Raw genomic sequence first — 13009 nt, 5'->3', positions numbered from 1 at the left:
TTAAAATATACCATTGTATACCGTCTCAATTGTGTCCTATATTTCTGCGCTTATTAATTTCGTTGCAAATAATAACATACAATTTCCTAGTAAGAAGGAAGGAATACCATTAGCTCTTCCGGTACTATCGGTATTTCTGTCTAAAATTTGTAAAACCATCCATTGAGCCAACAGCTGATCGCCCTTCGCTTTCCAGCACCGCTACTTTTTGGCGGGAAGCCAAATTCAAGTTTGGTGGCTCTGATTAATTCCAGCCCGAGCAGCCTGTGCACGCAATGATAAACAAAAGATTTCCCATCATTTTTCGAGTGCTTTGTCTGCGACGCAGGCAAAAATCAAAACTGAATCGAAATTGAAAGCGAGTGCAGACACCACTTTCATTAGCATTTTTAATGCTGTGTTGTTAACCTTTGCATTTGAACCCTGTCGAAATGTTTCCTGGTCTGGTTGTGTCATCTGTCAGTTCAGCTGTCAGGTCGACTTATAGGCCATTTTAATTTATTTTAGCCAGGCGTCAACAACTGTGTAAGTTTTTTCCCTAATTTTCCATATTTTTCCTGTGGATGCTTCACGGCTCTCCCCCACAGCGTTCGCCATGAGTTTATCTTTAATGCGGAAACTTCTCCCACCGAAAAAGATGTGGACCGTGGCCGGGACTACAATGCAAGTGCGTCACCATGCCCCCATTGCTGGTCCACCGCGATTTCCAATGTCGCCCGGACAGAAGCTGATCATGGGCGGGGGTTCAATACTGGTCATGATGATCATCCCCTTCTGGGCTCTCTTCCAAGTTCCCCGTTGGTCTAAACTGCACAACGGCATCGAGGAAGAGGTCGAGGAGAAGGAGCAGGAGGAGGCCGCTCCGCCCGAGAAGGAGCCGCCCCCACCAAAGGACGAAAAGAACGAACAGAAGCACTAACTACTCAAAGATGAAGACACTTCGGACACGGTGCAATGTCCATCCACACGTTGTATACTTTTAAACGGTGACTTCTAATGGACTCTTTTACTGGGGCCAACGCACACTTCCACCCACTACCATTCCACATTCCACTGGAATCTTGTAACACCCACACTGAGCACCCAAAACTACATAAATAATTACAAATTTACAATGTACAGATACAAAATAATGCCAACGCTTAGCAACAGCGTGTGAATTAAAGCGATGTTATTGCAGCCCTAAAGAAACTACACAGATCTTCACTTTTTGATGACCCAATGGGATCGTTACAGATGTATGCAATGGGTCCGAATTTATTCTTCTACCAGTACTCCACTATGACAAGAACACCCCACAAAGCGAAAGGTTCTATAAGAAACTATATAATTGGCGGCGAAAGAGGCAAAACGACGTTTATTCAGACTTCAGTACTTCAGAAGGGTGGTGTTTTCCTTAAATCATGCATGTGCATATTTATATGTATTAGGAATTAGGATTATGAAAATAGCCGAGGAGCTTTCCGTTCTTCTGACTGGTTTTCTCAGAAGCAGATGCGATGCTACTTAATTTTCCAAAATTGGACCGCCTGGACAAGGAGATATGTAGACTTATCCTATAACGAGAGGCTATCTACCAAAAATACGTCATAAATTATAAGCTTTATGGGGAGTACTTATCAAATTATCAAAAACTGCTGTTGATTTACTTTGAAATCTTCAGGGATCCGCCCTGGGGCCTCCAACCAATTAAGGATCTTCCCCATCGACGACAATAAACCAACCAGTAATCCATTGTCCGCATCCAATTAGCCTCTGCAAACACCTCAGCCAAGCTCGAGGCTCCTTGGAAGCTCTTTTCGGCCCCTGCCTGCCACGAGTCTATTTTCCACGGCTGCCTGCCACAAATCAAAAACTTACAAAAAAACCGAAAAACCAACAAAACTAAACGAAACAAAACGAAATCCCCCCCCAAAGCAAGCCAGAAAACCCAAAAAGCAAAGTGCCAACTTTCATTAAAAGTATTTCTGCGCTCATTGCCAATGCAAGACATTGCATTCAATTGTGGATTTTGCTTTGTTGGGTTTGTTAGTCCCGGCCACAGCCACAGCCACAACCACAGCTCAGACTTAGCCTTAGCCTTAGCCTGGGACTTTGACCAAGCCACCATCTACCATCCACCATCCTCAGCATCCACCATTCAGTATCCAGCGGCCAGCAGCCTCCCGTGGTCTGGGCCTTGTCGGATCCGATCCTCATGATCTACAACATAGCGTGACCTTCTTCGCCTTCCAGGCCCATGGAGGATAGGATGGAGAGACTTGCGGCAAGGCAAGGAAAAAAGGAAAACAACGAAAGACAAAAAAGAGTCGCACACAGAGTTTGAAAAAGTAAAAATCGTCGAAGGAAAGTGAATTTCTTTTTAAGCAAATCAACTGGCCACGCCCCCTGTGTCCCCCGTGTCCCCGACTCCCATGCGCCTCCTCCTCGAGCTAGACTTGGAGATTCACAGATTTTTTGGTGAAATTTCATGTGCCATTAAACTGGTTCTGTCAGGCACTGGACTGTCGATCGGGTTTGGGTTTGGGTTTGGGTTCGGCGACTCCGACTCCAGCACTCCTTGCAGCCAGTCGGATCGGATCCCATCGGGAGTGGGTCGACGACTATGTGGCGCCCTTTAACTGAATTTTGGAATTTATTGACCACAGATGAAAGTCTTAATAATATTTTCCCATCGAATGGGATCCATCATTCAAAGAAAGGGCTCTATTTATTTGTTCAATGGGAGGCGGGTGTTCCTGCTTGGAAGGGCCCAACATACCCGGATGGCAATGCAACCTCGCAGGGTAGGATCACCATCTGAATCTGGATCTGACTCTGAATCGTGTGAATGAGGCATGCTCCCAGCTGGCACTGGCACCGGCACCCTGGCCCCCCCGTCCCCCCAATCACCTATAAAGATGCTTAATTTTCATTTTTATGGCCCGCCATTGAAGTCTCATTTCTTTGTGGAAAGGAAGCTGCCTTCCTGCGGTGTCTTCGGCTCGTGGGCGTTGCACTGCTCTGATCTGCACTTGTTGCACTTGCCACACGTTGCGTTGCGTCAGTTTAGTGTGTCAGAAGCCGCAAGAAGAAAGTTGCCCGGGCCTCCATTGATCCGGTTTACAGTCGGTTGGTCGACAGGTTCGTTGTTCCTGCGGAGGGGCGCGGATCAGCTCGGGGCCACATTTTACTTTCTGCTGCCACGAAAAATCGTTGTCCACTTTCGGTCGCAATTAATTATGCGGCGGGAGCTGAAAATGAAAGTGCGCTCAGGTTTCAGTCAGCTCGGAGTCGATCCAAGCAGAGCACAGCAGGATCGATCTGGTTCTGACTCTCTCTCTCTCTTCCCTCTCTCTTTCTATCTTTCTCTGGCTGATGATGTGCCTCGATTTGTGTGGTCCATCGCTTTCCCAGTGGCTGCAAAACGGCTGGTTCCCATCATTAGACGCCAAGCGACTCTATTCCTGGCCCGGAAAGTGAGAACAAGATCTTCATTATCGCAGTCGGCAGTCGACGGGGATGTCGATGTCGCAGTCGTCGGCAATCGACTCATAAAGAGTTTGCTTTATGGTAGCCGACCGCCTTGCTCCTCTCCGCCCCGCATCCTGGTGGTCGCCTAGTTTATGACTGTATAACCGCAGATCGTGGCCCGATCCTCGCTGATTTGTCGCCTCCATTCAAAGACCGCCCCAGACCGCAGTCTTAAAGTGTTCTCTGAATATTGCCGCTAAATAATGAAAAAGTGTCGCCGACCTGTTGTCGGCACCTGTGTGGTGCTTGGCTGGCGGTTGGGTCCTGCGGCTGGCTCTTTGTCCATGCTAATGGCCACTGTGGAGCCTTCAATGTTGAAGTGTAGATACTGGACAGCATGAGGATCGGTATGATCAGGGGGGGAAATAGTATAGAATATAGTATAAAATAGAAAGAGTTTTCGAAAAGATCTCAATTGAACAACAATTATATTATAAACCCAATTAAATCCGCCTTCGGTGACTTGTGTGGCCCGCTGACCATTTGTGGCAACTTCAATTTTCCACTTCCAGAAGGAAGTCCCCTGCCCCCCCATCGTCTAACTCGAATTTATCGGGCTGTCAACACGCCAAGCCAGCCCCGGGCGCTATTGTGCCATTTGTTCCCATGAAAAACTCATTTCGGTTGCGCGCTAATAAAAATTAAGCGCCATCCAATAAAAAGCGTAGACAATTCTGTAAATAAATAAGAGGAAAGCCCACACACCACACCACCTAGACATACGAAGACCAAGACCGAGACCGAGACCGGGACCGGGAAAACAGCCATCGATCGCCGCCGACGACACGACACGATCAGCGGTTCCATTTGATCTATATGGGAGGGAGGTGCTTTGGGGGACTGTGACCCCGTGAGCGGAACAACAATGCGATATGGAAAACTGTGGCATGTTTTCACAACATCAGTCGCCTCCAACTCCAGCTCCAGCTACAGCTCCAGCTCGGAGCTCATAATCGTTTAGGACGGGGCTCGGATCGGAACTCGCAGACTCCAAGTCTGAGGAGAAATAACTCCAGACACAAATTATATTAATGGTCTCCACTGCCACTGCCGAAGAGGAGGAGAGTATGGCATTTTGTCTCTGCACGAATCACGTTTTAGAAATTGCATTGCACATAGGAGGCAGGAACGAACTACAAAGTACGACTACTACGAGTACTCGCAGTAGTGCCCCATTCGGAGGCATTGGAGGCATCGGAGGCATCGGAGGCATTGAGAGACAATCCAATCTCTTTGTCTGTCAGGGCTTTTTGCGCAAGTTCTGAAAAATAAAAAGCTTTTGGGCAGGCTTAAGTGGCACTTAGTTTTAATACGCTGCCCTACCGTTTAAATGGGTCTTGCGCGTTTCCCGTTTCGCGTCTCGGCGTTACCTGAAATAATTACGTGAACACAAATTGGAGCGCTGCTAGGAATCGTTCTGCGATCTGTGCGATTACCATTCCTCTGGTACTGACATTAGTAAGGGTACTACTATTTCTTCGTAGCTGCTTTCACTGGGCAGGCCAAATCGCTCCGCGGATTCTCTTCGGGCCTGCCTTTGTCTCTTGTCACGTCTACTTGAGCACGGCCTTTTCTCGGCGTCTCCATCTCCGTCTCCGTTTCCGTTCCCTTTGGCAGCCCCTGGCCGAAGGGGCCGATACACTTAAGCCGCTGAAAAATGTTTTATACCCAACGAAAATAATGCGTATTGTTGTAATTGAAGTGCCATAAAGATTCTGCCATTTGCCAGTCCCCAATGGAAATAGAAAATATTCCTATCGCTTGCTGCTGGGGGTTTCTGGGTTAGCTGGTCTGGTATTCGGCACTTGGGTCAATGTGCCACATGTGGCACGGTACACGAACGGTGCGATGATGAGTAATGGGTGTCAAGATGACACCAGCAGCAGAACTGGGTCTCAATTACAGATGGTTATGGTATTATGGTATTATAGTAATAGAGGGAGGGCACACCATGGGAATGAGGGAAAGTTTACGAATTGGATTGCTATGAAAGCCATATTATAGCGGATTCAGGGTTACTTGGATTATAATCCCTTCCTTTTATATTCATAGTTTTCCCGGCATTCCTCCATTAGCTCATCCATTCTAAACTCTCTCATGTCTCATTCCAAAGATCGTATGAGTAGGTCCCCGGAACCCATTAAATCATGCACAAAATTCTCACACTCGAAAATGAAAATAAAAATAATGAAGACATGAAAAAATTGATTACCCTCTCCCCGATGGGGAGATCTAGAAGAACACGTACGATAATCATAACTCTGGGCTCCCTTTTCACACTTTTTTCCCCCTCTTTGTCCGATCTTGAACCCACATGCCGACTGCCCGACTGCATCTGGGGGCCTCCATCTCCGCCTCCTCTGAGGCCTAATTGCATCACGTTTTTAGAGCAGCCCCAACTGAGGGCTGGGGTGGGGGGATGCACACAAATGCCGACAGAATATTACACAATTGTGGCCTGAACGGAGGGGTGGGGGGCCGGCAAAGGGGGCAAATGAATGCAGGGACACAGAAATAACAACGCTAATAGCAAACAGAGGAAAGAAATATAATGCACATTAGCTGCCATGATTTCCACACGTGAGTTAAGATCAGCCCTGAGCAGGCAGGTAGGTAGACTCCATCTCCGGCTCCGACTCCGACTCCGTCACCGACTCTGACGGATCGAGGGAACGTCTGACTGGCTGACTGGCTGACTGGCAGGTTTTGATCATTTTCTTTAATGAACGTTACGCGGTGGCTGTGACAACAATAACCATTTCGGAGGAAGAATGCAACTGGGAGCTAGAAGACATTTAATTACTCTCACATCTCGCATGGGTTGCTCCTGGGCTAATGCTCCGATAACCAGCCAGGATTCTATTTGGATATATGGCTTATTCTGAGGACAGCTGATAGTGATCAAAAGTACTCATATTGCTCGTACTTTGAGCGATATTTAATCGGAATTTTGAAAGACGCTTATGGCACAGTGAAGCAACCCGCAAAAAGGGCAGCAGATATCCATTATTATCCATTTTCTATTTTGCCATCTGATGACTTCCTCGAAAACGTACTTTATGCAATTTTTGAGCAAAGTGTCAGGCGCAGCGAAGCGTTGCATCCTCTGCGGCAACAGCAACAGCAACAGCTACAACAAAAACTACACACCGTTGCAGCAGCATGTGGCAATCGTACGCAATCTGCAGCCACCAAATTTGGATAGACCTCGGCTGAAGCGGCTTACTTGCGTTTGGCACAGATTCCGAAACTTTAGTTTCTGGCTAGAAGCCTGCATTTAGCGGGGGGAGCCGCAGCCGAAACGGATGCACGTTTCCGGCTCGCGTGGAGGGAGACGCCACGCCGTTGCATGACACACAATGCACGGACCCACGCCCACACCCGACCCGCCAGCGGACTTGGAGCTCGGCCAAGTGCCACCCGCGCGACATGTCAACTCGAATCTAATTGACCAAAAATGCCACGCTTGGGCGAGTCGCCCCGATCCATAGAACGGCCAACAGTCAACAGTCAGACAGGGAAGGTGCGAGAGTGTGCGTGCACTCGACGATCCAATTGAAGTTTTTCGAAAAGTGAGCAATTTTATAGGTAGTTATGGTAGTTCTAGTAATATTTGTGTATGATATACGAATCTCCAGTCTGGCAGAGCAAAGATCCTTGGAAATGTGAATAGCGACCCAAGGGAAATCCTTTTTTCTGGATTGCAACTAGGGTTACAGGGAGAATTCTCTTGAGATATCTAGAAATCAATTCGAAAATTATAGTCTTTTTAAGTCCCATTTACATCTCGTCTAATTTGTATCATTTTGTATCTATCTATAGTATATCTTTACAATCCATTGTATCGTATTTATACCGAAATAAACCAACTTGAACTTAAAATTCCAAAGCCGATAGGTACAGGGGATTGGGATTGGGATTCATTTGTATTCAAATTTGATATCCTCGTGTACTTCTAGAACTGATAAAAATTAAGATTAATATCAGAATCGATGCAACATTTAAGGATTGAATGGATTGGCCACAAATTACATACATAAGTCTCTGGCAGATTTGAACAATGTTGCATGGAGAAACTAACAAAATAAAAACTAGAAGAGAAATTATTCCTGTGCTTATTTGATCCATACTTGAAAACGGTATTTGAATGGATCATTGAAATTGAAACGTCAAACTCAAAAAGTCGTTGCTCTTACCGAAGAAACCATAATAAAATGTATACAAAAAATTGAAAAAAAACTTGCAAAAATGATCGTTAGTTTTTGATAATAGAATAAAGGAATAAAGCATGAACTAGACCCTGGGACTCATTAGTTCTACCAAACGAGTACTATCGGGCGCACTCCGAGTGCATTGCTCTAAAATAAATCTATGTAGCATAGATTTACAGTACAGATCTGTTTTTAAAGAACTTTGGAACGAGCTTCAGTTCGCGGGGCATCATGGCTTCGAGTCCGTCTATTCCGCTGGTGTTTGGAGCCTTGTCTTTGGCTGCATGCATTTCATGTGGCTCTGGACTGTTCGAATTATGAATGATTCATGGAAGTCAAGTTCTCGTATTGTTCAAGAACAAAGACAAAGCCAGCCATGGGCGATGGCGATGGCGGTTGGTGGTTGTGGGTTGAAGTTCGCCGCCGCGGCGGCTGTTGAACTCGGCTCTTACCAATTATTTTTTTATAGAAACTAAAGCCAACGCATTGGTGGCTAATTAATTCATTAGCGATTGGCACATAAAACGAGACAATTGCCGTATCTTTGGATGGTGATTGTCACTGTTGTGTTGCCCCAACTGCTGGCATCTGCTGGTGAGGCTGCTGCTGCTGCTGCTGATGATGGTGTCGTCATCGGCCAGCTGCGTGGTGCGCGGTGCGGTGCTACCTAGTAGAGGACACACTTTTTATGGCTATTCGATGATTACGTACGTGGGCCCTGGACGAAGAGTCCGCTTCGGCTGCAGTTGCAGCCAATTAATAAAATGCACGTACCGAGAGAAATGTATTTTGTTTGTGTTTTATTTTTTATTAACGCGCAAAAACAAGTCGTTAAAGTTTACCGCAGATGCCCCATGTCCGATGCCCGATACCCGGTGCCTGATGGCGATGCTGTAATAATACTGTATGCAAATCTTTCCCCCAACAAACAAGTCGGCATTGATATAAAGTTTCAATTTACGGCTCATATATCATAACTTGGTCGTCGGTGTGAGCCGTACTTATGGGGCTTATTAAGTCGTAAAAATGCGATGGAGATCCCTTACAAACGATGCTGGATGCCGGTGGAGGATGTTGCGCGGTTTTCCAATGTCCCCGAGGACCTTGAAAGGGAGCCCAACGAGGCCCAACTTATTTCCATTCTTCAAGAAGTAGCCATTGGCTGAATAATAATATATATCTATAGATATAGTGATTGGATAATGATCAACAATGAACACGATCATCGCTTGAGCACCTGCAACCCTTTGATAGGGCCACCATGTAGGACGGATATATGTATTTGATCAAATTAAGTCAACAGCTCAATGTCTTTCTTTAAAAAAAACCCTAAAAATAGCCCCAAATGTAATCAGCTACGAGCACTAACTCGGATCTAATTAGCCGCACTCTTTATAGCCCGGCCATTTCCGCCAGCCTCAAAGAGTTTTTACGGTAACTGCGGGCCCGGAGAGCAGCGCCGCAGCTCCACTGAGCGGACTCTCCGCCTGACCTTAACACGAATCGCTCTCGGAATCGGCGAATCCAAATATTAAACGCAGAAAAGCCAAAAGCAAAGACAGCCAAAAGCTCTTATCAGCCGAACGAAGCGCAAACACAACGAAAACCGGAATCAAAATAGAAATGCAAAGTGAGAGAGGCACAGACAGAGAGAGAGAGAGAGAGAGCGAACAGCTGAGCGGACAATTGTTGAATTGAAAACATGTTTGCCAAGCGGCGTTTTGCCTGCCTCTCCCTCTCTTTGTGGTCTCTCATGCTCTATCGTTCTCTCTCTCTCTCTCTCTCGCTCTCAACCGAACGAACGCGTAGCAGTCTTTGCTTTTCGAGTCTGTTTCTACTTGTGCCGCTGCTGGCGCGCTTGTTCAAAACTTTTCTCTCAACCGAGCGGACACGACACGGCAGGCGGATAGACGACAAATTACAATTTTCAAAATACACTTGACATCAAATTCACAGTGTCTTGCAGTTTCAAACAAAGTAAACATATTAAAAATTAGTGCGCGTTCAGCTGGTGGAAATAAAATATAAAAGCAAAAGAATAATACTCGGCTCAGTGTTGGGCAGTTCGGAACAGGAGCAGCAGAAGCGACTCCAAATAAGCCAGAGCCAAGAAAAGCAACGCAAAGCAACACAACGCAACGCAAAGCGAAGCGAAGTAAAAGAAAAGTGCCGCAAAGAGCATCGCAAATAGGCGAACATAACGGCAACAGTGCATAAAAACGTGACGACAGCATAGTTCTGCCCGTGCATTGCGCTCTGTGTGATTTTCGTTTTCGTCCAGTATTTTATTTCCTTTTTGTGTTACTCGTAATCTAAAATTCTAAGTGTTCAGTGTCTGATCTGACAAACATACATATACATAGACGTACACATACTACTCGTACCCGTAACCGTTCCCGTACCCGTCATATTTCTGTGTATAAAGTCACTTGTGTGCTGGAGAAAATCAATTTCTGTGCTCCCATATATCTGTTCAGTTTTGCCCCGAACAATTGTTCGTGATAATCGTGAGTGACCCACCTGCCATTCTGCAGCCGCAGAAAATCCGGGCTAAACCAGACCAAAGCCGAATCGAATCTCCTTATATGTGGAGCGGTGCAGGAGACAAGGGGACCGTTGCAGCCGAGCCAGAACCCGAGTCTGGATAGAGCCATGACGGAGCATCACATGGACGTGCAGGCCGACGCGACGCAGAGTGCATCCGAGTCCAAGGCCATGGCTGCGCCCAAGGGCAAGTTCTCGGAGGCCGAGGAGGGCTTTCTCTCGACCTCGCCGGACAGTGCCAACGGGGACGCCCAGCAGGCCCATACCCACACACACATCATCTCACACACGCACTCCAAAGGAGCTGCCAAGACCCAGACCCAGACCCAGAATGGAAACGGTACCCTGGGCATGGGGCTGGGGGCCCCGATGCTCCCGGGCGGCAGTCGCCAGCTCCTTCGCCAAGCATTCTACCAGTGCTCGTGTCCGGAGCAGTGCGTCACCCTGAACAACATACTGGACTCGTTCAAGGCCCCCCTCTCCGAGGACCAAGCCTGGGCCCTCATCTACCAGTTCGGCTCCCTCTACTACAAGGTGGCCGCCCAGGCCCACAAGTCCGGCGGGGACTACGAGGCCGACCTTCCCAGCCGCTTCGAGCTGCACTTCCACCGCGACGGCAATGTGCACTTCTCTGGCGCCGAGCGGCTGCCAGAGCTCGTGGAGTCGCAGGAGCAGGAGGCGTCCCAGCAGGAGCAGCAGCAGAAGCAGCCACAAATGGATGACAGTGCCACCAGCAGCGTGGACAGCAATGCAGCCCTCGACAGAGGTAAGTGAATGTGCCGTGCCACACGGCAGGCAGGAAATTCGAGGTCTTTGGGGGGGTCCTTTTTTTGGGGCAAACAGGGTGCCACAGGGAACTCGGAAATTCGTGCTTGGAAATTTGGAATATTTCAGAGAATATTTGTATATTCTTTTCATGCATAATCTTTTCGCTCTGACGATTATTCCTATAAACATGATATTTCTTATCTGATCTGCCTTTATATTTGTGTTTGCATATGTATTTGTGTATGTACTCGTATCAGCTGATCCGTATTGGGTTTAAATATTGCAGTGCAGTCGAACTTCTCTATTGCGAACTTTCAAAACACTGCAATGCTGTGTATATTCTGAAAAAAGGAATTCTATATCACGAATTCCTCTTGGGACTCAGAGATGTTCGACTGCATATAATTTTCATGGTTATATTTCTTATAGTGGAAACTTAAAGGCACGAATTTATTTATTTGTTTAGTTAAACATTTTTTAAAAATTAAAGGGGAACTGTTTTAATTTGAGGAATGAGAATATTTGTTTTTTCTTAGCTTTTCTTTTGTCAACTACTCCACCAGAGGTTAGAGGTTAGAGGTTACACCGTGACAGTGATGGAAACTCGGTGTGGGTTTAGTTTTGGCCTGGCAACCGGTTAGGGTGATCTGGGGGTCTCGTTGTCTCCAGCAAACGCTTTCATTTTCACTTAATAAGCTACAGTTAGCTTCTTTCTTTTTCTGGGGCTTTTATTGTCGGACAGTTGCCCTGATGTGCGTTTCCGTGTGCCATCCATCGGGGCATCGCTGGTGACCGCTTTCCAAACAAACAACCCACACAACGGACCCGATGATGACCTCTGCATTTAAGTTATGCAGCCCGCCGAGGTTTGATTGAGGTTTTTCTCCAGTCCGCTTCTCCGTCTGATTGCGTGTTGTCTTGGGAAAGTGTAAACGGCGACTCCCATGAAGAAGGTCCCATACCAATCCCCATCCCCCATCCCCATCCTCCATCCCCCTTCTGCGAGTATAGATGTCTGCTTTTTTCACTTTCTTTTGTGGCTGGTGTTGGTGCTTTGCCTTCTCATCACAGCTTGGTATTTGTTTCTCTATTTCTTTCCTTCATTTTTCTGTAATTGATGAGGGATCTTCCGATCTGTCCCCAGATCTTCAGATCTTTTTTTGGGAGAACGTGTCTGGGTCCAGTCTGAGTCTGTGTCTGCCAGCTAATTGTTTAATCATTCGATGCTGTCAAAATACAGTCTGCTAAGGTATCGACTTTTAGATAAGCCACGTTAATTGGAAAATGTATCTGTGGCCGTCTTTGTGTGGGGGTTCGAATGGAATCTTCTCTCACGTGTGGCCCGCCCCACAGATCACACAAGACTCGGGGCTTTTCGGGTCCCGAAATGGCTATTGCATTCTACTACATTTCCAACCTTCGGTGCGATGCTCTTAAGGCCTCTCTCTCGCTCTGTCTTTTTATGGCCATGGACCAAGTCTGTTTATAGCCATATGTCCGCAACGACAAGGCCAATTTAGTGGGGCTTCTTATAAGTAGAAGAGTGTAAGCAATTAGCCAGAGACGGGTATTTATTCTTAAGGGCATACCCGCACTCAGCTGCAGATACAGATACAGAAGCAGGAAGTTGGCTGGAAATATTAATTAAATTGTTCGTCTGCGAGTTGAAAGAACCATCAAGGCAGTTGCTAACGCTGTTGGCCAGTGTACACTGTCCATATTTTGTGTAGATGGAATTCCCATCAGAAGACATTTACGATGAGATAATGTCGAATCTTAAAACTTTCTTCGGGGCAAATAGAACACCTTGCAACACCTTGATTACCACCAATTTAGAAGCTTAAATCAAACCCATTAGATACCCGCTCGTCAACGTGAGCGTCAGAGATATCGAAGGGGTTACCTCTAGCCGAAAGACCCCGCGGACCCGGCAGCGGCAATTAGTCTGCTCAAACAAGTTATTACAGAGGCCA

General features: G+C 46.8%; 2 protein-coding genes across 4 annotated transcripts in view; both read left to right on the top strand.

Moving 5' to 3' along the window:
• The first annotated feature begins 294 nt into the window (after positions 1–294).
• LOC4816470 (uncharacterized) lies at positions 295–1194 on the top strand. Its single transcript, XM_001355993.4, has 2 exons — positions 295–525; positions 588–1194. Exon 2 carries the CDS (start codon positions 596–598, stop codon positions 917–919), a length of 324 nt encoding a protein of 107 aa, XP_001356029.2. The 5' UTR covers positions 295–525; positions 588–595; the 3' UTR covers positions 920–1194.
• Positions 1195–9564: 8370 nt separating this feature from the next.
• Positions 9565–13009, top strand: part of spir (spire type actin nucleation factor) — a 39414-nt gene continuing 35969 nt past the window's right edge. Inside the window, exon 1 of one of the 3 annotated variants that reach the window (XM_015181161.2) lies at positions 9565–11034. In XM_015181161.2, coding sequence (XP_015036647.2) covers positions 10377–11034 — 658 coding nt within the window. In that variant the 5' untranslated portion in view covers positions 9565–10376. The remainder of the gene's footprint in view (positions 11035–13009) is intronic. The other 2 variants (XM_001355994.4, XM_015181159.2) reach the window with 2 other exon arrangements.

Source organism: Drosophila pseudoobscura, chromosome 4 (genome assembly GCF_009870125.1).
Source record: "Drosophila pseudoobscura strain MV-25-SWS-2005 chromosome 4, UCI_Dpse_MV25, whole genome shotgun sequence".
Classification (NCBI taxonomy): Eukaryota; Metazoa; Arthropoda; class Insecta; order Diptera; family Drosophilidae; genus Drosophila; species Drosophila pseudoobscura.
The sequence above is the reverse complement of the archived record's forward strand: the minus strand, read 5'-3'. Positions and strand labels throughout refer to the sequence as shown.